Genomic DNA, 26642 nt, shown 5'->3' with positions numbered 1-26642 from the left:
TCAGAAAGCTCCTAATTGGTCTCCCTTTCTCAAATCTCTATTAATACATGTGTTCCCCACAAAGTCAGTTAATCAGCAGGCATTTATTAAGTACTTACAGTGTCCTAGTCACTGTGCTAAAAGCTGTAGATATAAAGAAAAATTTAAAAACATAGTCCCAACCCCCAAGGAATTTACATACTAATGGGAAGAGACAATATACAGAAAACTATGTACAAAGGAGATATATAAACTGAAAATGAGAGTTGAGCCTAGTAGGAAGACAATAATAGCCTGTGTGCTTTGTGGGGAGGGGATGAGAAGGTACCCAGTGGCTTCTTGGCAGAAGTGGATTGGATCTGAGGCTTTCAAGAAGCCAGGAGATGGAGGTGAGAAAGGAGAACATTTCTAGCAATGGGGGACAACCATTGAAAAGTCATGTAGTTGGATGATGAGTATCCTTTGCACAAATGACAGTAAGGCCAGTGTTGCTAGACTGTAGAATGTAAGAAGCATAATGTGGTATAAAAAGAGTAAGAAGACCGGGAAAGTAAGTAAGAAGGAACTAGGTTACAAGGCGCTTTAAAAGCCAGAGAGGATTTTATATCTGATGGTGCAGTTGATAAGGAGCCATTGAAGTTTAATGAGTAGCTGATGACAGGGACAGGCTGTAAATGTTTTTTCTATATATGGCTCCCTTTCCTTTTTGTTTGATCACTTTGGGGCACAAGTTGAGCAATGGTACTCCTGGGTCAAATGATTATGCACAGGTTAGTAATTTTGGGGTCATAGTTCAAATTGCTTTCTGGAATGGCTGGACTAGTTCACAGTTCTACCAACAGTGCATCAGTGTGCCTGTTTTCTCACAGTGCCTCCAGCATTTGTCATTTTCCTTTCTTGTCATCTTTGCCAATACATTGAGTGTGAGGTAGAGTCTGAGTTGTTTTAATTTGCATTTGTCTTATTTGTGACTTGCAGATCACTAATAATAACTTTTTCATTTACTTGTTGATAGGTTGGCTTTCTTCCCTTGGGAACTTCCTTTTCAGATCTGACTGCTTATCTGTTGGGGAATGGCTTCTGTTCTATTTTTGTATTCATCCCCTGTATATCTTGGATATCAGACCTTTATCAGAAGAATTTGTTGCTAAGATTTTTCTCCCTACTTAACTATTCTCCTTCTAATTCTTAAATGCATTGCTCTTGATTGTACAGTATCATAGAATTTTCAAAGTACTTTTCAGTGACTTTTCCAAGACCATACAGTTGGTGGCAGAGCCAGGGCTTGATCTTTTAACTGATAACTAATATCCTGTTACCTTTCAGAAACTGCTTGTCTACTATTTCTTCCTTAGAAGGGAAAGGGACAAGTAGCCAAAACTTTTTACAAAAGTTTTCTTCTGATATTTAGTGACTCTTGTGAAAGATTTATTGGATAATAAAGGTTGAAATAATGAGTTGTAGGCAGTATGATAGTGTGTGCACTATTGTGTGTGATAGAAACTACATCACAGATGATTGATTGGACATACACTTTGATACTTGTGAACTAACATCCATCAGAAGAGAACTGAATTTTTTCTCATTTTGTAGTTTCTAAATTTATAAACAGAGAAATGAATCACTACAGAAATGAAAAGCTTAGAAAACACAAATTAAAGCAGTTTGAGGAAAATTATGAAGGATAAATTTAAAAATTATAAGTTAGTTGAAATTACTTTGAAGAATTGGAGAATGTCTGTTGATAAAATGAAATTCCCTGGCTAACCCTGCTATTTACCCAGTTTAAAAAACACCATTGAGGTGCATAAAATTCAACTGACTTGTATGGTACAATGGGCTTAAGAGCATGGGTTCAGAATCAGAGGAGTGAGTTTTGAATCTCATTTGCATCTTTTTTTTTTTAAGCTGTGCAACCTTGAATAAATCAGTTAAACTCAGTTTTCTCTTTGGTAAAATGAAAGGATTGAATTAGATCTAAATCTACAATTTCATGATTGTCCTTGTTCATATTTTAAAAATAATTATCTAAAGGCTTATGGAAATTGAAGCTTATCTTCAGTACTCAAATCCACCTTTGGTAGAACCAAAGGAGAGATTCAGGTTAGATTATCCTTGAATTATAGAATCTGTATGCTGCAGATGTCTTTTTAAGAAAGGTGATATGACTGATGCCATGTTGGAGTTGTGAACTGATCCAGCCATTTTGGAATTCAGTTTGGTACTGTGTATACCCTTTGACCCAGCAATACCACTACTAGGTCTGTATCCCAAAGAGATCCAAGAAAGTGGGAAAAAGACCTATATGTACAAAAGTATTTATAGCAGCTCTTTTTGTGGTGGTAAAGAATTGGAAATGGAGGGGATGCCTTTCAGTTGGGGAATGATTGAACAAGCTGTGGTATGTGATTGTGGTGGAATGCTATTATGCTATAAGAAATGACTAGCAGGAGGGTTTCAGAAAAACCTAGAAAGACTTTCATGAACTGATACTGAGTGAACAGAACAGAACCAGGAGAACATTGTACACAGTAACAGCAATATTGTACAATGATCAGTGGTGAAAAATTTAGCTACACTAATCTGTACTATAATCCAGGGCAATTAGGACTCATGATGAATGCTATCCACCCAGAGAAAGCACTGACGGACTCTGAGTGCAGATTAAAGCATACTTTTTTCATTTATTTAATTTTTCCTGCTTTTTTTCCCAGCATGGCTAATATGGAAATGTTTTTAATGCCTTCACATATATAATTAATATCCTATTACCTGCCTTTGCAATGGGTGAGGAAGAGGGAGAGGATTTGGAACTCAAAATTTTAAAAATGAATATTAAAGTGTATATATTTTTTAAAAAGACAGTATGGTGGTATAATGGCAAGAACACTGGTTTAGGTGTTATAAGACACAGGTTCTAGTTCCTAATATGTGCTAGCCATTCGGCTGGCCGTGTGACTAGTCATGAGGAATCACTTCCTTTAGCCTAGTTTCTTGCCGTGTAGAATGGGGATAATTATATCAGCTCTGCCTACCTCCTGCTATATGGTTGTGTTGACCAAAGGAGATGATGCAGTGCATGGAAGGGGTCCATTAAATTTTAATGCACTATACATTTGGTAAATATATTCAGCAATACTATCTATATCCTGGGTAGTAGTCTGGAAAATGTGTAAACTCCAGTTGCAAAATTTTTTTGTTTGTTTTTCTAAACCCACCTCCATAGTATAAAGGAATCCCAGAATACCAGTAATAGAAGAGAGCTTAAAGATGAACTGGTCTAACTCTCATTTGACAGAGGGAAAAACAGATCTAGAGAGGTGAAGTCACTTCTGTTGGGTCACAGATAATTTGTGGCATAGCAGGAACTAGAACAGGCCCTTTCTAGCCTCTTGATTCTAACTCCAGAGCAATTTGTTTACTCTCATACTTTCCCTTTCCTCTCCCCTTCTTTCTTGTTACTCTTCATAGTTTCTTTAAAAAAAAAAAACCAACAACACAGAAATAGCTAGCTCAGGGATGGGGAGCCTGCAGCCTTGAGGCCTTGATTCATTAAGGGCCACGCTGGAGGACCTAGACAGCCACATGTGGCCTTGAGGCCACAGGTTTCCCCACCCCAGCTGGAGAAAGGAAATAAAGAATAGCTTTCGGAGAAAAGGGGAATGGCCTAACTTGGACTTCCTTGACCCATAGATTGCAAACCACATGAATAAAAGAAGTGAAACGAGCTCCTCTTTTTTTTTTTTTTTAAAGTAGGTGGCTAGTGGCCAACCCAGTTGCTTCTCCAACAAAGTAAATTAATTCATTCTAGAAAGTTCAAATCTTTTGTTATTAGCATGAAACAGCATTTACCTGGTTGTTGCCCCCAGGGCTTAAAGGCCCCATCACAAAACTACAGGAACTCTGACCTTTCTCTACCGAAAAAGAGCGACTGGTGGAAAGCAAAGCTGTGTGTGGAGCCTGGACTCAGCTTGATGTGTCAAGCACATTAAGTCTTTTAAGTTCGGATTGTTCGACCAGTAGCAGCACTCTATTTTGCAACCATTTACGTAATGTTTTACCTATATTATCTCATTGGAGATACTGTTCTATACCTTTGAAACTTGGTGCTATTTAGATATTAGCATTGAGTTTGAATGGGGGGGGTGGAGCAAAATTTAAAAGAAGGCATTTTTAACAACCTTGGTCCATACTTCTGGGTAGTTTCTCTTCATCTTCCCCTCCCCCTCACCCCCCTTTGCTAGACTGGTACAAACAACAGTAAAAATTGATGTCTGAGACTCTTCTCATCCTCCATACAATATTTCATTTTGAAACGTATGCAGGATCTTAAGTACAGTAAATTCTTGTCTGAACTCCAAAGTGGGGGGTGGGGTGGGTGGGGCTGGCGGTGGTGGGGTGGGAGGGGTGGGGGTGTGTGAAAGAGGGGTGGAGGAGGTTGCTGGGAGGAGTGGGGAATGGAGACAATCTGCTGGAGATATCCGCTGAAAGTGGCTGGCTTTTTGTTTTGTAACCAGCACAACCATTCCCCAGTGTGTGTTCTTTATAAAAAAGTCTCCTGGGGCATGGGCTGCCACTGAATTAACATATCACTTCTTTTAAAGAAAAAAAAAAGATAACTGGCATCTGTGTTTAGGGTACAAATGGAAGAGAGCAGAGTTTGTTTTATTTAGTTTGTTTTGTCAGATAGCCACAGTTAAAGTACACAGGACTATGTCAACTCAAACAACATTAGACCCAGAGGAAAGGGAGAGAACATGATGGAAGGAGCCATTGTCAGATTAAAGAATTTTACATGAAAACGAATCATATTTTGGGTGTCTAACACTCAAAATAGGAATCACCAGCTTTTTAGAGAGGCAGCATTAAGAGTTAGTGTTGTTCAGTCACATCCATCTCTAGGTGACCCCATTTGGAGTTTTCTTGGCAGAGATACTGGAGTGTTTTGCCATTTCTTTCTCCAGCTCATTTACCAGATGAGGAAACTGAGGCAAATAGGGTTAAGTGACTTGCCCAGGGTCACACAGCTAGTAAGTGTCTGAGGCCAGATTTGAACTTAGGTCTTCCTGACTTCAGGCTGGGCACTCTATCCCCACTGTACCACCCTGGGTTCATATCCTACATCAGACTTGCTTTGTAACTATGAGTAAGTCACTTGATTTACTTGTTTACTTAGTCTCAGTTTACTTAGCGGTAAAGTGATGATGGCTGAACTTTGTTAACCTTTCCAAAAAACTGTTGTGAGGAAAGTGTTTTATAAACCTAAAAGGTCTATAGAAATGTGGGATAGTTGGAATTATAAACAAGGAAGGGCATTAACTGTGTGCATCTTGGAAGAAAGAGCTCTGAGCTATAGACTGCCTGAAATAGATCAAAATCATGAACTCTGCCATGTTGACTTCCTTTTTTTTTTAAATTACCACATGGCTAACATGAAAATGGTATATAGGATCAGGTGGCGTTACAGTGATTGTCATTTTTTGCCTGGTGCTCTTGATATTATCTCCTGCTATAGGGAGGTTTCTAGAATGATGATGAATCTTGAACAGAAAGGTATTATATAAGTAAATGGTTGTTGAATGAATGGATAGTTCTTGTGCTTTATACTTATACTTAGATCTGTGGTATGACTAATGTAGAGCATGCTTCTGTACCTTCCCATCCTGTGTGATTCTTGCCTCTGTCTCCAAATATACCTGTGTGTATTCATTCTGATGGGCTTAATCGAATACACTGCCAAATTATCACAATCTGGACAATGTGTGGTTTCCCCTTTACTAAGTATAAGTTTTTTTGAGGAAGCCATTGAAGAGCATTCAGACACCTTGTTGCAGGAAAGCCTTGGAAGGCTGGATTTTGTTCTGCTGAGCCAAATGCTTTAAAAAAAATCAAAATACACATAACAGTACCTTATAATCACCACCCTTCTCAGTCAGTTGCATGGCTGTAGCAATATGGCCTTCTATAGAAAATAACTTCTTCAGTTTTCAAAAGTGATCTCTGAGATTTTTAGTGAACATCGGTAAGAGAATGCAGTGGTCACAAAAACCTAATTAAAAACATCATAATACATGATCTCATTTCATTGGTGACAGGTTTACTAGACTAACAAACTAGGGGAGTATTCTGTGGTCTAGAATTCAGTCTCCACCTCTGGCATCATCATTATTATTAGTTGTGTAACTGCGGACAATTCACTTGACCATTCTAAGACTCAGTTTTCCAGTCTGCCAAATTGGAATGATGATACCTATAATAACTATATGACAGGGTTGTATAAAGATCAAATAAACTAATGTATATTTAAGAAAGAAAGAAAATTGATCCCTAAGTGCCCTTAAAACTGTGCCACCTCTAGAATGAATTTCTTCTGTATATGTTTAGTCAGATCCAACCACACTTCCCAATTTCATATTCTTAAGCATCATTACTAATTTTTCTTACTTTTTACATTGTGTACTTTTAGAGGTCAAATATGGTGGCTTCATTAATATCACTGATGAGCCTAGATCGCTGTAAAAACATTGGCAGTTTCATTTTGCCTGTTTGTTATTCACCTTCCCGGTTTATCTACAGATTCATTTGGTTGATCTATGTTAGCTGGATCTCGCATAAAACTCTCTACAGATTCATTTTCTCTATATTTACTCTTCATTGTTTCATAAAGCATCTTTTTAAAAAAAAGCATCTTGGTGCTGCAGCACAGGATTTTGGGAAGGCCTTGCTTTGTCTGTTCTCACGACATCAGCATGAGTGCGGCTAATTGAATGTTCTAGTCTCTGAAAATAAAAACAATATTGTGTATGTGTTCTTATTCTCTTTATTGTTTTGCAAATTAGCTTGTACTCTGAAACATCATTCCCCTTGACTGCCATGTCCCTCTGTTTGCTAGAGAAATCAGGTGTGTTTGGCTCAGTTGTTTTCTGGAATCTTCCTGCCTATTCGTTGTGGCTTCTATTTGGCATAGTTAAATTTTTCTAAGATGTCGATAGACTCATTGTCTTTGCTTTTGCTACTTGCTATTTTTTTAGAGTAAAATGTTTCGGTTGAAACAGATTGGGTTGGATCTTGTTGTGGTTCACTTGTTTTTCAGTCGTGTCCAACTATTCGTAACTCCATTGGGGGTTTTCTTCGCTGAGAAACTAGTGGTTTGCCATGTCCTTCTCCAGCTCATTTACCAGATGGGGAAACTTAGGCAAACAGATTTAAGTGACTTGCCCAGGGTCATGCAGCTAGTAAGTGTTTGGGGCCAGATTTGAACTTAGGAAGATGAATCTTCTTGACTTGAGGCCAGACGCTCTTATGTACTTGACCACCTAGCTGCTTGGGTTGCAGGTGCTATTAAAAAACATGCAGTATTTTCTGATTTTTATCCAAATTTGGCATTTATTTTAATTGTAATGAGTCAATCTGCCTGCAGTTCTCCCCATAGTTTATTAATTCAAGGACTTTTTCTTAGTTCCAACCTGACTTTAATTAGCAGTAACTTTGAGATATAGTGGTTAGAGAGCCAGCCTCAGAACCAGGACAATCTGAGTCAGGTTATTCTTCTAACACCTGTCTGTGACTCTGGATAAATCACTTAACCTATCAATGCCCCCTAGCAATTTTCCAAGAATATTTCAAGAGAAAGTTGCAGATCTTCCTTGGTAATGAAGTTACACATCCAGTCAGAAACAAACTGTTTCTATGGGACAGCATACAGTTAATTCTCTTACTCATACCTGCTCAGAAAGTTGGTAGCTGAACAGGTATTAGCAGACCCTGAAAGACAACTACCTTTACAAAGTAAGTAATATTAATAGCAGCTGGCATTCACATATTTCTTCCTTAAAGTTTAAAAACCGCTTTGTTATTTGACGAAAGATGGTGCTATGAAGAGAAAAATCTGAAGGAAGCGTTGAACGGATTTGGACTCCAAGCCTTTACTGGTTGAACTTCTGTAGGTGTAAAGTATCAGGAAAACTGGAAAAACTAGCTAAACAACTTACAGGTCATCCAACTTGTGCTACCAGGACATGGAAGGCAGTTGGGGCATTCAAGTTATAAAATTAGAGATGATACTCTGAGATTAAAGGGCTCCGCCCTCTGCCACCCCATAAACTCAGCTATTTTAATTGCCAAGCTGAGAAGAAGCTCATCCTAGTTTCCTTTTGGCCTGCCCAGGAGACTAAATGAAGGCACATAATATTTGAAGCAGATGTAAGTGGTAATTTTGTATGAAGAAAACTTTCCATCCAAATGGTAGACTTCTTGGCAGTAATAATTTGCTAGATGTCTGCACCTCAGCGAGAGTGTTTCATAGCTTGGGTGTGGTAGAGATTCAACCTGTATGCACTGGTATAGTGGCAAAGGGTGTTTGTTGAGTTTGAAAGACAGAGAATCTGAATTTGAACAGTAACTCTTCCACTGACTACCTGTGAGACATTGGACAAATTACCTACCCTCTCTGGGCCTCACTTCCTCATCTGTAAAATAAGAAGCTTGTACTAGATGACTTATGACTCAAAGCTAAGCCCATGACAAATTACTTTTGGAGCAGGGCTGCACAGGATACCCAGTATCCAGAAAAGGTACACTTTGGTGGGTGATTGTTTGTTCCTCATTCATTTCAGTTGTGTTTTACTCTTAAGTGACTCAATTTAGGGGTTTTTTGGGGGGAGGGGGGCAAAGATACTGGAGTGGTTTGCCATTTCCTTCTCTAGCTCATTTTACAGATGAAGAAACTGAGGTAAACAAGGTTAAGTGACTTGCCCAGGCTTACACAGCCAGTAAGTTTCAGGCCATATTTGAACTCAGATGTTTCTGACTCCCAGCCTAGTGCTCTATCCACTGTACCATCTAGGTGTCCCTAGGAGGTTATTATAGCAATTCAAATAGGTGTTGGTAATGAGGACTTATTGGGTTGGTGAAAATCGGAATAAAAAGAAGGGAATCAGAAGCAGGTAACATTGAATATGAGAAGTAAAAATTCAAAGATAACCCTTAGGTTCTGAAGAAGAGAAACTGACAGATAGTAGTATCATAGCCTGATAAAAAGTGAAGTGAAAAGGAGGAACTGGTTCAGAGAGAAATCTAACAAGCTCTGTTTTAGACATGTTGAGCTTGAGGCACCTGCAAGCTATCCAGGAGGAGGGAGATGTGGGTCTAGAACTCAGATGAATGACTAGAGATGGAATTAGTTTGGGGAGGTGTCTGCGCAGGGGTTATAGCTGAGCTGTAGTAGTGAATGACTGCCAAAGGACAGAAATCAAACAAAGAGAAAGACTAAGGCAGAAACCTGGGGTAATAGCTGCTTCCAAGGGGCAGGAAGAAAATGAGGAGACAAAGAAGGAGCATGTGGAGGAAAAGCAGGAGTAAACCCAGGTGAATACATTACCTCTAAAGCCAAGGGAGGAAGGAATATTCAGAAAGAGAATTCACCTCATGATTTAAGAACAGAATTGTAAAAGCATGGCCACAGAGACCATATTGTTGGAACTTAATAATTAATTCAGGGTAGTACCTAGGAGTGTCTTTGTTTTTGTTAGGTCCTTTCAGTCCTGTCTGATTTTTTTGTGACCCCGTTTGAGGTTTTCTTGGCAAGTATACTGGCTTGGTTTGCCATTTCCTTCTCCAGCTCTTTTGACAGATGAGGAAACCGAGGCAAACAGAGTTAATTGACTTGCCCAGGGTCATAAAATTAGTAAGTGTGGGAGTTCAGATTTGAATTCAGATCTTCCTGACTCAAGGCCACTGGGTACTCTATCCCCATTGTACTACCTAGCTGCTTAGGAATGACTTTACTGTGATTCAAATCAAAAATGAAAAAAAAATCCAGCTAATTGAAGACTGGTCACAGCTTGATAGTAAGGGCATGTAAAGTGGATTTTTGTTCATAAAAATTTTGCTTTTTCATTAAATTCTCATTTGTAGATTATCCATTAAAAAGTATTGAGGTAAAAACACAACTAACACACCTCTGAAGATTTAGGTGAACGTTTGTAAACCTCTGGAATCGTATAATGAAAACATGACATGAAACTGATAGATCAGAGAACAGCTGTTCATGTTAAAATGCTCACCTAACGTAAAGTAAATGTATAGGTTCCTGACTGTGCAAGCAAAGACATCACCACCTCTTTTCCTCCTTAGTCTGGAAACAATCCCAATATTATAATTATTATGGTTCTCTCTATTCTCTTTGTTTTCCTAACTTAAACTAGAGATCAAGAGATTTGCGACTCATCTGCTCTTTTCATTCACACTCCTGAGCTAGTCTAAAAAGTTCCTTAGAAGTATACCAAAAAAATAACCTTGGGTAAGTCACTTGTCGTCTTTGGGCTTCGGTTTCCTCCTTGGGAAAAATGAAGGGTTTGAAGAAAATATAGATAACGACTACAACAGTGTAAATGGAATGGGCAACAGCAACAAAAAACAACCCATAGCTGAATGCTGAGTAATTATAATGACCAAGAAGCTTAGCTCTGGAGAGGAGAGGAGAAAAAATCCTTTCTCCTTTTGGGGGGTTGGTGGGTGGGACTGACATGGATTATTACATAGAATGACAGATTTTTTTTTCCATTGTGTTAGTTTATTTTTAGTAGACTTTTATTTTCTCTTTTTAAAAATTCTTTTTTATAAGAGATGGCTCTCTGGGAGGGATAGATACATTGAGAAATTGATATAAAAAAAATAAAATTTACTTTTTCAAAAAAATGAAGGGATTGAGGAAAACAGTATAGATAATGACTACATGTCATTAATGGTAATAAATGGTAAAAAACAAAAGTAGAAAATGAAAACAAAATAACCTGCATGGTGTATGATAACCAAGCAATCCACAAGAAAAATTCAGAAAATGAATGACTGTGTTGTGTCATAGCTACTATCAGATTTGTTTGCTGTATTGTTTTGTTAAATAATACAGCCTTTTTCTTCTTTAGTTTTTTAAAAATTATTTCTCTTAAGGGATGTTTCCTGGTTAGGGTAGGGATATAGTCAGAAATGAATTACGATGGAAAAACAAAATACGTTAATTTTTTCAACAAAGGGGCAAGGCACAAATGTTTTAGGTTCCTTTGAGCATGCTTAAAAAAAAACCCAAACAAACCCTGACTGTCCCTGAAACTATGCTGAGGATTGCAAGGGAACAAATTATCTATCTTACAAAAACTCTGTCTTCTAGTGTGAATTTCTATTCCTTTCCTTAAAGCTCTGCCTGTGATTTCTTTGGAAAGTGGAAACTCAGTATGGAAACTGCCTGAAGATAGAGATCATCTATCACAGAGAATTGCCTGGGCCTTGAGAGATGAATGGACTTTTCCAAGATCCCACAGTTACTGTTTTATCCACTATAGCACCTACCTATCCATACTGATAATAAAAGTGGAAAATTTTACATTGACAGCCAGATCCAATTTCTCTTTTTGTTTTCCCTTCCCATCTTATCCCCTCCACCCCTCACTCTCACTTCTTCATAGGAACAATGTATTTTTTAACCTAGAGGTAATTATAAGTGATCTAGCAAGAGGGCAAAAATTATTCTTCCTAAAGGCAGATGCTGAATCCAGAATGGCTTAGGAATGCTCTCTCTTATCACATACCTATGGCAGCTAGATGGGGCAGTGGCTAGAGTGCTGGGCCTGAGATCAGGAAGACCTGAGTTCAAATATGGCCTGAAACACTTACTAGCTGTGGGACCCTGTGGGCAAGTCACTTAACCTTGTTTGCCTCAGTTTCCTCATCTGTAAAATGAGCTGGAGAATAAAATGGCAAACCCCTCCAGTATCTTTGCCAAGAAAACCCTAAATGGGGTCATGAAGAGTCTTGACTGAAAAGTGAACAACAGTGCACTAAGCCTGAGGGTAAAGGCAAAAGACCATCCCTGCTCCTAAGGAGTTCACTTTATTCAAGATTAAACTGGAAAGATAGGTTAAGACCAGAGCATTGGAGTTGCATTCCAGGTGGAGGGATTTGAATGTGATACAGTTATGAAGTGACATGATTTAATCTCCAGTTTATCTGGGGAGTTAAAACTCAAAAGCTAGAATGCTGCACTTCTTTCCAAGCATAACTCAAATGCAGTCTTGCTTGATTTCTTTTCTTCATCTTTCTAGTTTTTCTTGTTCTCCCTACCACCCAAATTGCTTTGAATTTACCTTGAGTACATTTTTGTGTTTACTTAACCATGTATACTTTTGGCCAGCAGAATTTAAGCTCCTTGCAAGCAGGGCATGTCTTTGTATCCTACAGTGCTTGGCCTATAATTAGGAGCTCAATAATTGCTCTTGAGATTGATTCAAATATCTCATCTTCCTTGTGGAAAGACTGAATCAAAAAGAGGCTTGTGTTAATGCTGGAGAAGGGCCGCAGTGGTCAGGAAAACAAGGACTCCAAGAGATAAAATTCTGATTGGCAAAGAGCCCAAGTACTCTGAGCAGCATAAAGGACATTTTGCTTTCTGTCTGTGTGCTTAGACATTTGAGTCATTGTTTCCTAAAATTATAGGCCTACCAAAAATTCATCTGTGATACAGTTGTAAAGATGTAGCTCTGGGGGAAGTAAAACATTTGGAAAAATATGCCTTGTGTTTTTTAACAAGCCAGAGACCCCCCTGATGCCTGATTAGGCCTCCAGAGAAAGAGCAGTTTTCTGGCCTTGATCATTATTCCAGAGGAAGGAATATGTGATCTGGGGTGTATTGAGAAATTCACTAGGAGCCAAGAACGGTCCCCATGCTTCCTCCCCTGTAGCTGGGTCTAAGAACACTCCCTGGCAACCCCCACCCACTGGTTTCCCAAATACTGCCAAAAATCCACCTTCCCAGTAGAAATATTTCATTCCTTTCTGACTCACAAGAACAGTAAACAATCAAGGATTTCCCCCTCCCCCTCCACTCCAATACCACATGTAGCACTAATATCCCATGGCATATCTGTACATAATTATGTATGGAATGGTATGGCTTTTTCATATCATGGAATGGAAAATTTACTAGTACCTCTGTTTCCCAAGGACTAATCGATCGGGTAAATGCTGGACCCAATAGCTTAGACTTAAAATGATGTAGGAAATTCTGGTCTACAAAAACTCATGAAAATTCCTTCATCCCATATGCTAATTGTCTGTCCTTTTGGAGGATCCAACCCCCTATCCTTTTGACATGTAAATACTCTTCTCCCATTGTTTGCTGAGGTGTAAACCAATTTCCATAATAATGAAGCCTGATAAGTGAAGGACTTCTCTATAGAATGAATTTACTCCCAGATTATGGAGAGGGAAGAAAGAAAATCTGTGACTATTTTTATATGCCCACTATAGATAGAAAAAAAGCCATTTAGAATTTATAGTAAAGGAGAAGCCAAACTTCTCATTTTTCCTCCTGATTCTCATTTTGTTAAATTCTTTTAAAAAAATGTTCTTGAATTTAATTTCATAGGAGTACCTAAACTGAATGATAAGGCTGATCATCTAAATCGTGTTTTAAGGTTTTCAAAGGGAGGCAGAGCTAGGTGGGGCAGTAGGTAGAACTCTGGACCTAGAGTCAGGAAGACCCGAGCTCAAATGTGGCCTCAGACACTAGCTGTATAGCCCTGAGCGAGTCATTTAACCTCCATTTGCCTCAGTTTCCTCATCCATAAAGTGGAGATAATAATACCATCTACTTCCCAGGGTGGTTGTGATGATCAAATGAAATAATAATTATAAAGCATCTGGCACATAGGAAGTGTATTATTATTATTATTATTATTATTTCTTTCACACCATTCTAGAGGTCACTAATACATATACTCTCTCCATTTTACAGCTGAAGAAACTTAAGCTCTTAGGACTTGAATGACTTACCCAAAGTGAAAACACACCTAGTGTGGAGCCAGGATGTACAATAGAATTGGAAGGGGCTTCCAGGGAGATCTGGTTAAACTCCTTCATGTTATAGATGAGGAAACGGAGGCTTTAAATTAAGTCAAGAAACTTACACAAGCCCACAAGGGTCAGAGTCAGTATGAGAACTCAGTCTCCCTGAGTCTGACCCTAGTTCTCCAGCCCTCCCTCTCCTATATGATGCAGACAGCTGAAAGAGTGGCTGTTGGTCAGCAGTGGCTTATTATGCCAATGTATATCAGAAAAATCAGTGTTTATATATGATGGGCTTACTTCCATCTTCCTTGAGTATCCAAGAGTATCTTGTTAGGAAGAAAACCTGATGTTATAGCATTTTCACATCTATCATCTCAGATGACTCTGTTAACGTTCTTATTTCTTGATGGGGCTATCCCCTTAGGTGAAGAATGTGTCAGTAAATACACAAGAAGTACCCCCAGTTCCATCTGACTATGCGGATAGAGTTGATAGTTCCATGGCATATACCTCTTATGGCAGAATGAATGACAAACGATCATATGCAGACTCTTCATACAAATCAACACCGTAAGTAACCAACATCCCCCACACCCAACTTTGGTTCAGTAACTCAGTACCATGTAAATTAACATGACATTTTGGTTAGAAATTAATTCTGGTGTGTAGAATTGCTACAAAGACTTCATACAACTATATAGCACACATGTCGACTTTCATGAATGTCAATATATTTTCTACTGCGTGGAACAGAGGAAAGAGTACTTGGAGACAGAAGTCTTGGGTTCAGGTACCCACGTGCTAGTTATGTGACCTCAGAGAAGTCATAGGACTCCATAGTGCAAGAGCTAGAAAGGACTTTAGAGATCATCTGACTGACCCTCTCATTTTACTGATGAGGGCATTGAAGTCCAGAGGTCACACAGCTAGGAAGTAGCAGAGAGAGCTTTGGAACCCAGGTGCTTTGACGCCAAGTCCACTGTTCTTTCGGCCAAGATGGACGTGGTACCATGCTAGGTCCCATTTAACCTCCCTAAGCCTCCATTCTTTCCCTTGTAAAATGAATATGATAATGCTTATGTTGTTCCCCACCTCGCCAAGTTTTTGCGTTGATAATCGGGTAGTTTTTGTGAAGTCCTTTAGAACCTTTAATAAAGCACTAGATAGTAGCATCATGCTGAGTTATATTTCTCACTTGTTAGCTTACTCGTAATTCATAAGCTTATTGTTTTATACCTTTTACAAGATTCAGAGAAGGAAGGGACCTTAAAGATCACCTGATTCTAACCCTTTCATTTGATATTTGAAGAAAATGAAATTCAGAAGTTTGCATATTGACAGCCCTTCAAAAATACTTTTAAATATAAAAATGATTTAGGAATCATTGGTATCATGTTACATGTATCAGAAATGTGGAATTAAGTTTCTTTCCATTCTTCTTTCCCTTTGGAATTTCACAGGATCATAGGATTTAGAGAGGAAGGGAATTCTTAATTTTGTGGATAAGGAAATTCAAAATATTGAGTTCTGCTTTAGCCCTGTTTATTGCATAAGGTTGACACTGATTTTGTGGAATAGAGACCACTGCCCTCGCAGTCAGGAAAACTGAGTTTGAGTTATATCTCTGTCTGAACCATATGTGGGAACCTTGAGCAAGTCACTTGATTTCTTGGGACTCAGCCTGTGAAAATAGAGGTCTTGTTTAGATTATCTTTCATCTCTCTTCCAGTTCTAAATCCTGTGATTTATGTTACTCGTACCCATCAGGTCCAAGAACTGTATTTTACCTTAGCCTTTGTTACCTGTTTCTCATGTAGCACCATAATAAATGGTGTAAAAAGATGTTTGAGGAATTTGACTACCATGCTCATAGGGATGGCAAGATGGCTCATTGCATTTGATTCTTTAGTATGACTGTCCTTACCCGCATTTCCTCCTTTCACTTTGGCAAACTCATATTTGACATCTCTTAGTTTGTGTTTTCTAGCAGAATTGTTGATGAATAAATTTAGAACTGGAGAGAGCCTTAGAGTTTGCCAAGTCTAGCACCACATTTTGCAAATGAAAAAACCGAAGTTTGAAGAAGTAAAATTGGCTTTTCCAGTGTCACAAGTAAGTAGCTGGGTTGGGGCCTCTGGTTCCAGACTCAGGGCTCTTTCTTTGACATGGTGCTGCCTGCCCCACATTCAGCATAGAGAGGAGTCATATAAAGGGCCATTCTCAGAGCACAGGAGGTGCTGAAACCATTAATCCTACACTGGCAGGCTGATTTTAATTATGGGATCCAGTTGGAAACAATGAACTTTATTATGATGAATGGAATGGAATTTGGAAACCAAATAGACCTGCATTCAACCTTACTTAATAATCTTCTGTTTGGGTGCTCAGAAACTACCTCTCTATATTGATTAAAAACTAGGCATATTTTGAGAAAAGGTTTTCCTGGGAAGCCTCTTTTTGGCCTCACTTTCTAATGCCAGGGCACTGGGGTAACTGGTCCTATTTTTAAAGTTACAAGTTGCCATTAGCATGACTTTCGGGCTTGTAAACTGATTTATTTTGCATCGTGCGGTCATCGAGTTGCTTCTCAACTCTTCTTCTGTTCAGCTGCATGAGCAGTCAGCACGCCATTGCTTTCTAAGATTTTAAGGGGAAACAAGCATTTACTAAGTGCTGCTATGTTCCGGGCACTTTGTGAAGTATCTGTTGGAGATTGAAAGACAAGAAAAATCTATGCCCCTAAAGAGATTCTATCAAGCAAGGCAATGTGGAGCTAAATAATTATGTTGAGCACACACACATACAATGCATATTATACATACAAACATGTATACATACATATATATGTATATATATATATGTTAGCGTGAATAGTAATATCACATGAGCACTTAATATGTACATAAGTGTATATATACTGTGTACATTTTTATGTGTATATATGCATGTTATATATGTGTACACAGACATCGACATTTTTAGGGATCTGTCTGCCAGGCACTGTGTTAAGTGATTTACAAATCCTACTTCTTTCGATGCTCAAAACAATCCTGTGAGGTAAGTACTATTAATTCCATTTTACAGATGAGGAAACTGGGGCAAATGGAGATTAAGTGACTTGCCCAGGGTCACATAGCTAGTGACTATCTGAGGCTGGATTTGAACTCAGGTCTTCCTGACTCCAGACCCAGTGCTTTATCCATTGGGCTGCCTAGCTGCCTCTTGGGAAGGTTACCAGATAAAGTTTTGTATAGGAGATGGGTACCTAGTATATGTGAAGTATTGTGCTAATCTTTGAGGGGAATATGGAGGTGAAGAACACACTGCCTCTTCCCGCAGGGATCTTCTGGTCTAGTAGCAGAGCTAAGATGTATGCAAAGAGCTAATAAGAAGTGATATGTGATAAGGGCCCTGCCAGAGATACAAAGTGCTAGGAGGATTCAGAGGAGGAAGCAATATCAGATTGGGGGAATTCTGCATCTATATAAAATCATAGGATCAAAGATTTAGAGCTGGAAGGAGCATCAAAGACCCCCTCATCCATATCTCCCTCATTTTACAGATGAGGAAACTGAGGCCCAGGGAGGTTAAATGTACCTCCTGTGGAACAGGTAGCTAGCATCAGGGGCAGGATTTGCACCCAGGTCCCCTCACTACAGAACCAGTGCCCTTTTCACTGTACAGTGCCACCTGTTACATTTCTACTGGTATTAGGTAACGACAACACTTCTAGCCTTCGCTATCCAGACACGTAGAGTCAGGGAATTTTAGAACTGGAAGGCTTTGTGGGATTCATCTGGGCCTATCTTCCCACTTTACAAATGGGGAAAACTGAGTGCCCATGAAAACAAGTGACTAGTCCATGGTTATTTGTTGTCATTTAGTCATTTCAGTTGTGTCTATTTAGGGTTTTTGTTTTGTTTTTTTGTTTTGTTTTTTGTTTTTTCTTGCAGGGGGGAAGGCAGGGCAATTGGGGTTAAGTGACTTGCTCAAGGTCACACAGCTAGTGTGTCAAGTGTCTGAGGTCAGATTTGAACTCAGGTCCTTCTGACTCCAAGGCTAGTGCTCTACCACTGCGCCACCTAGCTGCCCCTTATTTAGGGTTTTCTTGGCAAAGATATTGGAGTAGTTTGCCATTTCCTTCTCCAGCTTATTTTACAGATGAAGAAACTGAGGCAAACATTGTTACATGACTTGGCCAGAGTCACACAATCTCTTGTTAATGTTAGAAGCAAGCTAGGCCTCAGGTACACAAGGACCCAGTGTAGTAAATAAATAACCCTGTTCAAGATAAGAAGATAGGAAGATATTTAGCTGAAGATGACTCCTCCACCTTTGCTCAGTGAGTCGAGGAGTATCTTCGATAGGTCTCATTCCCAATGATTTCCTCCACAGCCAGGTCTGGATGAAGCAGGACAAGAAAATGTAGATGGTGCTGGGCTGCTCTGTAAAATTATCATGGATAGCAGACTACTGGTAGTCCCTGGTCTCTTTCTCCTAGACCTTTATGAGAGGGGAGGATATTGCCTTGTAGTTTTGGAAAGCTAATGTAGCAAATGAGAATTCTACAATGGGGGCCGTCCAACTAGTCTTTCTGAATCCAATTTAGTCCTCCTCCAATCTGTCCTTCCTAGTAAATATACTGCTATTATCATGGCTCTCACTACTTTTTCATGTCTCTCAAAAACTTGTATTGAACATCCATTACTTACCAAATAAAGTCAAACTTACTGATCCTGACATTCAAGGCTCTCCATAGATTGGCTTCAACCCACCTTATCAGCCTTTTCATATTTCCCATCTTCATGTATTCTCTTCTACCGAACTAGATCTGTAAAATAGGGACAGTATTACTTCAAGTATCTATTTCTCAAGGCTTCTCTCATAGTTAAATTAATGTTGCAAAGATTTCATATATATTATAACCAGACTGTGGAGGCCTTTGAGTGCCAAAAGTGGAATGGTTCCCACTTCCCACTTAATCAACATTTATCCCTTTGTATCTACCTTTAAAAAGGGGGTGAGGAGTCCTCCTCTTTCTCAAACCTGTTCTGGAAAATGTGAGTGTGTATGACAGAAGATCTACTAAAATGTACCAAGAAAGTGAGAAAATAGAGTGATTTGTAAGATAGGGGCCACTGAAAGAGAAATAATTTCAATTCAGTTTTTTTATTAAATTGATAGTGATGGTGATACCATCTAGCAAATTAGGAAACTTCCTCTTTTTTTAGTCAGTTAATAATTATTTGAGTAGTATGACCTTGAAGAAGGTGGGACTTCAGCTGAGACTTGATGGAAGCCAGGGAAATGGGCTGGTGAGAAGAGTGAGAGGACCCCAAGATAGTCAAGTGAAAATGTTTGGTTTTCAAGTCAGGAACATCTGGGTTCACATCCTACTCACATTCTTACTACTTGTCTGACACCAGGCAAGTCATTTAGCTTCAGTAAGCCTCAGTTTTACCATCTAGAAAATGGGCATAATTCCTCTCAGAGTTGTAAGGATCAAGTATGATAATACAAATAAAGTTCTATATAAGTGCCAGCTATTGGCTTTTTGCCGTGAACCTCAACTATTAAATGAGTTAAATAGCTTTAACTCAAATGTGATGATACTGATAATCTTTGTACAAAGAAAAATGGGTATGAATCCAACACTTATTCTTGGAATAAGTGTCCTGGAGGGGCAAAAAAAAAAAAGTGTGGTGGTATTTAAAAGATGGAGGGAAGAATCCAGATGGAAAAAGTCCAAGCTGAAGTTGAATGTTAAACTTGCTGCTGTTCTTTGTCCTTCCTTCTTGAAGAGGACCACGGAGTCAGGGAGGTGATATCATGACATGTACATGAATTGGATTTAAGTGAGGGAGGGCTGTGTAAAAGTCACCAGCCTCACTTTCTTCTCCAGAGCCATCTGGATCCAGTGGCGAGATATAGATCAGGATGACTGGAGATGGCCAGCCTTGACTCCAAATCATTATGAATGTTAAACAGCTTAAGTTATAATACCAAAGATTTCTGATATCATGAACTTTCCTGGAAACTTGTAAATAGAATTCTAGCAAAACTCAGTGATTAATTCTGTTCCTTTTCTGTTGCCTTTCCCCCGAAGACAGCAGCCTGTTTTGAATGTTTTATGTTGTCATTCTTGTTACTCAAAGCTGTGTTCAAAGCAAGAGCCTAGGCATATCATATGTTACCCTAACAAAGTTTTGGACAGAGCATCTGGAAAGTTTGTTTTCTAATGACTCCTGGGACAAAACCTGGCCTCTCCATCTTCCTACAGCCAGTGATTAAAATGTGCAGGAATTCAGTTGTGGAGCAAGCTTAGTGGTGACAAACTAGAATGGAGAGGAACTGCCAAATCTTTTCTGTTCCCAATTTAAACACACCCAGAAACCCATCCTTTTTAAAAGCCTAGTTCAAAACTTCTTTGTGTATTAAGTAAGATCTTGATGGGGGGTAGGGAGTGGCAGAGGGGAAGATAAAGTTTTCTTTTGTTCATCACTGTAGGGACATTTATTCAAATACATTTATTAAAATCTTCTGTGTGCAGAACTCTGGGGACAGAGAGGTGAAACAGGTAATGCTTATAGATCATCCACTTCAATTTCTTCCTTATTTATTTTTTCATGTTTTATTTATTTATTTTTTTGAAAAAATAATTATTTATTTTCAGTTTTCAACATTCACTTCTATAAGATTTTGAGTTATAAATTTTCTCCTCCCTTTCCTTCCCCTCAATCTGATATAGGCTCTATTTATACATTCATATTAAACATTTTCAAATTAGTCATGATTTGAAGAGGAATTAGAACTAATGGGAGGAACCAAGAGAAAGAAGAAACAAAACAAAACAACAAAAGAAAAGGAGAAAGCAAGTAGTATGCTTCCATCTGCATTCAGACTCCAAAGTTATTTCTCTAGATGTGAATAGCATTTTCTGTCATGAATCTTTTGGTGTTGTCTTAGATCCTTGCATTGCTGAGAAGAACTAAGTCTATCAAAGTCAGTCATTGCACAATGTGGCTATTACTGTGTACAGTGTTCTCCTGATTGTGCTCATTTCACTAAGCATCAGTTCATATAAGTCTTAAAGTCTGCCTGCTCAACATTTCTTATAGCACAAAAGTATTCCATTACATTCATATACCAAAACTTGTTCAACCATTCCCCAATTGGTGGACATCCCCTCAATTTCTGATTCTTTGCCACCACAAAAAGAGCTGCTATAAATATTTTTGTACATGTGGGTCTTTTTCCCATTTTTATGATCTCTTTGGGATACAGACCTAGAAAGTGGTACTGCTGGATCAAAGGGTATGCACAATTTTATAGTCCTTTGGGCATAGTTCCAAGTTTTCTCTACCGAATGGTTAGATCAGTTCACAGCTCCACTAACAATGCATTAGTGTTCCAAATTTCCCACATCTTCTCCAACATTTATCATTTTCCTGTTGTTATCAATTTCTATGTTAGGTATGAGGTGGTACCTCAGAGTTGTTTTGATTTGCATTTCTCTAATCAATAGTGATTTAGAGCATTTTTTCATATGACTATAGATAGCTTTAATTTCTGCATCTGAAAGCTGCCTGTTCATATCCTTTGACCGTGTACAAATTGCGGGATGACTTGTATTCTTATAAATTTGACTCATATTTTTTACAGTATCTTTAACTCATATTTGACTATGTATTTGAGAAATGAGGCCTTTATCAGAAACATTTGCTGTAAAAATTGTTTTACATCTTTCTGTTTTCCTTCTAATCTTGGTTGCATTGGTTTTGTTTGTGCAAAAACTTTTTAAATTTAATATAATCAAAATTATCCATTTTGCATTTTATAATGTTCTCTATGCCTTGTTTGGTCATGAATTGTTCCCTTCTCCATAGATCTGACTGGCAAACTGTTTCTTGTTCTCCTAATTTGCTTATGGTATCACCCTTCACTGTACCCATTTTGACCTTGTCTTGATATGTGGTGTGAGATGTTGGTTTATACTTAATTTCTGCCATACTGTTTACCATTTTTCCTAGCAGTTTTTGTCAAATAGTGAGAGTTCTTATCCCAGAAGCTGGAATCTTTGGGTTAACAAAAATTATTTATAGGTACTTGTTAAAATAATGAGATTTAAGAAAGCTTTGATTAAAATGTAAATTTGCACCTGGGTTCTTCAGCCAAATGTTTTGTTTCCTTTGACCACATCCTGAGCTTTCTCTGAATTGAAAACCAATAGCTGAAAAGCCACCTGTTAACTTGCCCTCTGGCCCTTTTTAAATTTCCCTTTGCCTCTTGTGCATTTTTAAACCTTTCTTCTTGCACTGGTTATTCTTTATTCCCTTTTCCCAGCTGGACTCCAGACTTGCATTTATATTAAGGAGCCTTGTTTTACTATTTTCTCATAATAAGTCTGCATTTTTCAAGTAATTTTACTTCTTTAGTTGGGGGTGGTGGTGGTGAGGAATCAAATACTTTTACAGTAGTAAGCACTGTCATTGGAAAAAATATATATTGTTCCCCCCCCTTGTTCTTTCTAATACATGACCAAAAGTTTTAAAGGATCTTTAATAACTATCTTTAGTTATGCTCTAAAGCTTTAATCACATCCAGATTTAAAAATATTTTACCTTGAGGTGTGAATAATTATACTTTTACAATTAATACAAAGAAATTTTATGTGAATTTTTAAACATCCAGTGTTGGATATATGTACATATTTCCCTTTCCTACTTTGATTTTTTTTTTTAATCGTTTCATGGAACTTTAAAAACCCATGAAATAGAAAAGTCTAAGATTTCCCCCAGCTAGACTGGTGTAGGGTAAATTACTGGCATATAACCTTTCAAGTGAAACTAAATTTTCCTAAGATTAAATGCCCTTATTTTATCTGAAAAGGCTGAAGAGAGGTTCCTTTTAAATCAGGACCTAAAAACTATTACATGCAATAGAAATTCCTAAGGGCTGCAAAGTTGGGCATACCAAACTCCAGGGATCTGATCAGTGGACTATGCATAAATTTCTTGACTGAGTGAGCACACAAGATTTTGGAAGTCTCTTGGCATTTATTCTTGCTGCTATTTGGATTGTGGGGGAGGGTAGGGGTTGAATAGTATTGTATTTGTTGAGAAGACCATTCATTCTGTGTAGTGTTCCTGGTTTTGGCTTATAAATTGACCACTGATGTATGATGATGCTGTTTTCTTCTAGGATACCAGAAGTGGTTAAGGTGCTTCCAGTGACTTCACCAGTGGATGATTTCAGGCAACCTCGATACAGTAGTAATGGTAACTTAGCAGTATCTACAAAGAAACATCTTGGAAAAGGAAGGACGTCAAAAAGAGCTGACCAGGACCACTATGAAACCGACTATACTACTGGAGGGGAATCATGTGAAGAACTGGACGAGGACTGGGACAGGTACAGAGATAGCATTTGTAGAACACAGACCATTGTGGGTGACTACAACAATGCTGGAACTTCTTGCTATTAGCTAAATAGCACCCTGGGTTTTTTCACTTTGAGACACTGCAGATGGATTGGAAAAACTTTTAATAATTAGTTGCCTGATTTGAGTTTTTCCAGTGCAACCTTCCTAATGTTGAGTAAGGCAGTATTTAAATGATTTCTGAAGATCTTCCCACATGTAAATGGGAAGTGCCACTGAGCTGAGATCACTGGTGTTTTCATATGCACTTGGAAGCTTTCGGAGAAACTTCTGGAAAACCTGCTTAGCTGATGCTATTCAGACCCTGGACAAATCACTTAACCTCACAGTGCCATAAGGAACTCTTTAGGACTGATGAGGTTTAAAACAGCCAATGATGTTTGTTGGTATAGAGAGTTTCTTCACCAGAAGTTCACTACAGCGAGGAAATCACAGGTCTGAGTCTCCCTAAACTCCCCACCCTCCCCAAAAAAATTCATTGAGTATAGACAAACAGGAAAAAAACTGTACACATGTAAGAGTTCATATGTAGAAAGATGCCTGGTTGAAGTTCTTAATATCTAGGTGATCTTAGGAAAGTTGTTTCATCTCATTGTGGCACAACTTCGACATTTTTAAAATGATAGGTTTGGATTAGATAATTTCTTTCTTAAAAAAAACAGTATTTTATGTTTTGCGTGACTGCATATGTATAACCTACATAGAATTGCTTGCCTCCTCAGTGAGTAGGGCTGGGGGGAAAGAAGGGGAAGGTAGAAAATTTGGAACTCAAAAATTTTAAAACAAATGCTAAAAAATATTTTTACATGTAACCAGGGGAAAATAAAATACTACACAAAATTTTGAGGTCCATATTTTCTCTTCCTTCTCTGTAAGGTGGTAAGCATTTTGATGTAGGTTATATATGTGCATCATATTTCCATTTTGAACTAGATCATCTCTGAAGAACTCTTTACCTGCAATTCTATAATGGTCTTTTAAACCACTCATACTCAGTTATCAAATTTGACATCTTACATATTTTACACTTTTTAAATATCTAAAACCGTATAGGTATATGTTTACTATCTGAGCATATAGACAACAACCAAATAATTTGCAAATTAGGTTATTGTTGCATATTTTACTCTGAACAAAGGAAAGCAAAAGCAACCTTTCCCCCAAAATAATTAATGAATCCCATGGCAAGTGAATTTCTACTTATCTAGCCTTTTCTCTCTCCTGACTTTTAATTCCATGTCTTCAACTGCCTTCTCAATCTTTCTCCATCAAGAACATTAACCTGCTAGTTGTCCCATCAGCATCTTAAACTCAACAAGTCCTAAATAGAACTCATTACCTTTTTCCCTGAATCCACCCCCATCACTTCTCTATTTTTTCTTACTTTTTAAAAATATTTTATTTTCCCCCCAATTACATGTAAAAACAATTTTTGATATTCTTTTTTTAAGTTCTAAATTCTATCCCTTTCTCCCTCTGCTTCCCACTCCCTGAGACAGACACTAAATAGAGTGATATAGGGTACACATGTGCAATCACATAAAACATTTCCATATTAGTCATTTTGTGGAAGAAGATGAAAGAAAGGAAGGAAGCATGCATGCGTGCTTTAGTCTGTATTCAGATGCCATCAGTTCTTTCTCTGGAGGCAGATACTATTTTTCATCTGAGTCCTTTGGGATTATCTTGGATCTTTCCCTGATTGGTCAAAGGCAGCATCATTTTTCCAGTCCCCTAGGTTTGAAAGGTGGGAATCATCCTAAACTTTACTTTCTTACTCCCAATCTCTTCCACTTCTCTCTCATTTGTTCATTTCTGTCTTTTCACACAGCAACCACTTTAGTCCAGACCCTTAATTATCTTTTGCCTAGACTACAACAACAGTATTCTGACACGTCTTCCTCAATACAACGTCTCCCTTCATCAGTCCATCCTCCACATGGTTGCCAAATTGATATTCCTTAAGCTCAGCTATAACCTTGTTACTCTCTCTAAGGAAGTTTCAGTCTTCTTCCATTTGGCCTTGAGGTTAAAATACTCCTGGGTTTTCAAAGCCCTTCACATTCTGGCTCCAGTCCTCTTGATTTTGCATGCTGATTACCGATGGTGATTATTCTGCCTGAAACATACTTAAGTTTCAAGCAAAACAGTCTACTTTTTGTTCTTGGTATTCTCCAGAGAAGATATTTCATCTCCCACCTCCACACTATTGCCTTTTGAAATCTTTAATTCCCTTCAAGGCTCAGCTCAAATGCTAACACCTTCATGCTGATTTAGTACATGCCCTCTCTCTTGCAAAGTAATACAATTTATATCTCCAATATTTACTTACCTGTTAACATGTTGTATCCTCTAGTAGAATATAAGCTCCTTGAGGGAAGGCACTGTCTTTTTTATTTGTTGTCCCAGTGCTGCCTAGCACACAGTTAGTGGCACAAAATAGGCTCTTAATGCCTAAATTAAGTATGCTATTATGTACTTAGGTAGTTTTTGTTTGATTGTCTCTTATTACTTTTGAATATTCTGCAAGAGTCCTAGAATGGGATGCTTTCTCTGCGGTAAGGTGGTAATCCTGGTTTCTTAAAGGCTTTGCCAGCATAGCACAACATTGGATCTGCTCTTTCTTACAAAGTGAAAAGACTTCCAGTACAGAGTTGATGGTAGCTTCTGTGTCTGTCGTCACAAGAATATAAGAGCTTATAAGCAGAAATTAATTGACGATCTTAGTTTGGAGAGGCCCATAACCAGATTAACCACAGAGTCATGAATTTGGGGGCAAAAAAAACATCATTTAGAAACAACATCTTGAAAACTATATGCTAGGTTATAGAGGAATTGTGATCTATCCCACTGATGGAATCACAGGTTTTGAAACATTTAAGGATTATCTTTAAGTAAGAAAAGAAATACATATGATGCCTTCCCAACTGCCTACCACTGGAACCAAAGTTTGGGCAGATGCTACTAGACTGAAGTATCTTTGAGTTGTCCCGTGGATCAAGTGTATGATTTTTATCTGAGTTGAGAGTGGCTTATCACCAGGCTGGACACAGGGTCAGAAATTATTCAGAAACTCTTAAAGATTATCTGTTAAACTATAGTGAGTAAGGGAGGGAATAAGCTGCTATATAATGCCTACTATGTGCCAGGTACTGTGCTAAGTGCTTTTTACAAATGTTATTTTATTTGATACTAACAACAACTCTACAAAGCGAGTGCTATTATTGTCCCCATTTTGTTGAGGAAATTAAGGCAAACAGAGGTTAAGTGACTTACCCTGGGCCATACAGCTAGTGTTTAAAGCCAGGTTTAAACTGAAGTCTTCCCGATTCCAGACCTGAAGTTCTATCCATTGCTCCACCAAGTGCATCTAGACAAGTTA

General features: G+C 38.3%; 1 protein-coding gene across 5 annotated transcripts in view; it reads left to right on the top strand.

Annotated features, from left to right (window-relative positions):
• The window catches only part of OCLN (occludin), a 55856-nt gene that overhangs the window by 23134 nt on the left and 6080 nt on the right, over positions 1-26642 (top strand). For all 5 annotated transcript variants that reach the window (XM_036736908.1, XM_036736916.1, XM_036736939.1 and 2 more), the window contains exons 5-6: positions 14246-14391; positions 23023-23232. In XM_036736908.1, coding sequence (XP_036592803.1) covers positions 14246-14391; positions 23023-23232 — 356 coding nt within the window. The remainder of the gene's footprint in view (positions 1-14245; positions 14392-23022; positions 23233-26642) is intronic.

The sequence above is a fragment of the Trichosurus vulpecula genome, chromosome 1 (genome assembly GCF_011100635.1).
Source record: "Trichosurus vulpecula isolate mTriVul1 chromosome 1, mTriVul1.pri, whole genome shotgun sequence".
Classification (NCBI taxonomy): Eukaryota; Metazoa; Chordata; class Mammalia; order Diprotodontia; family Phalangeridae; genus Trichosurus; species Trichosurus vulpecula.
Note: the sequence above shows the minus strand (reverse complement) of the source record. Positions and strands in the feature narration are given on the sequence as shown.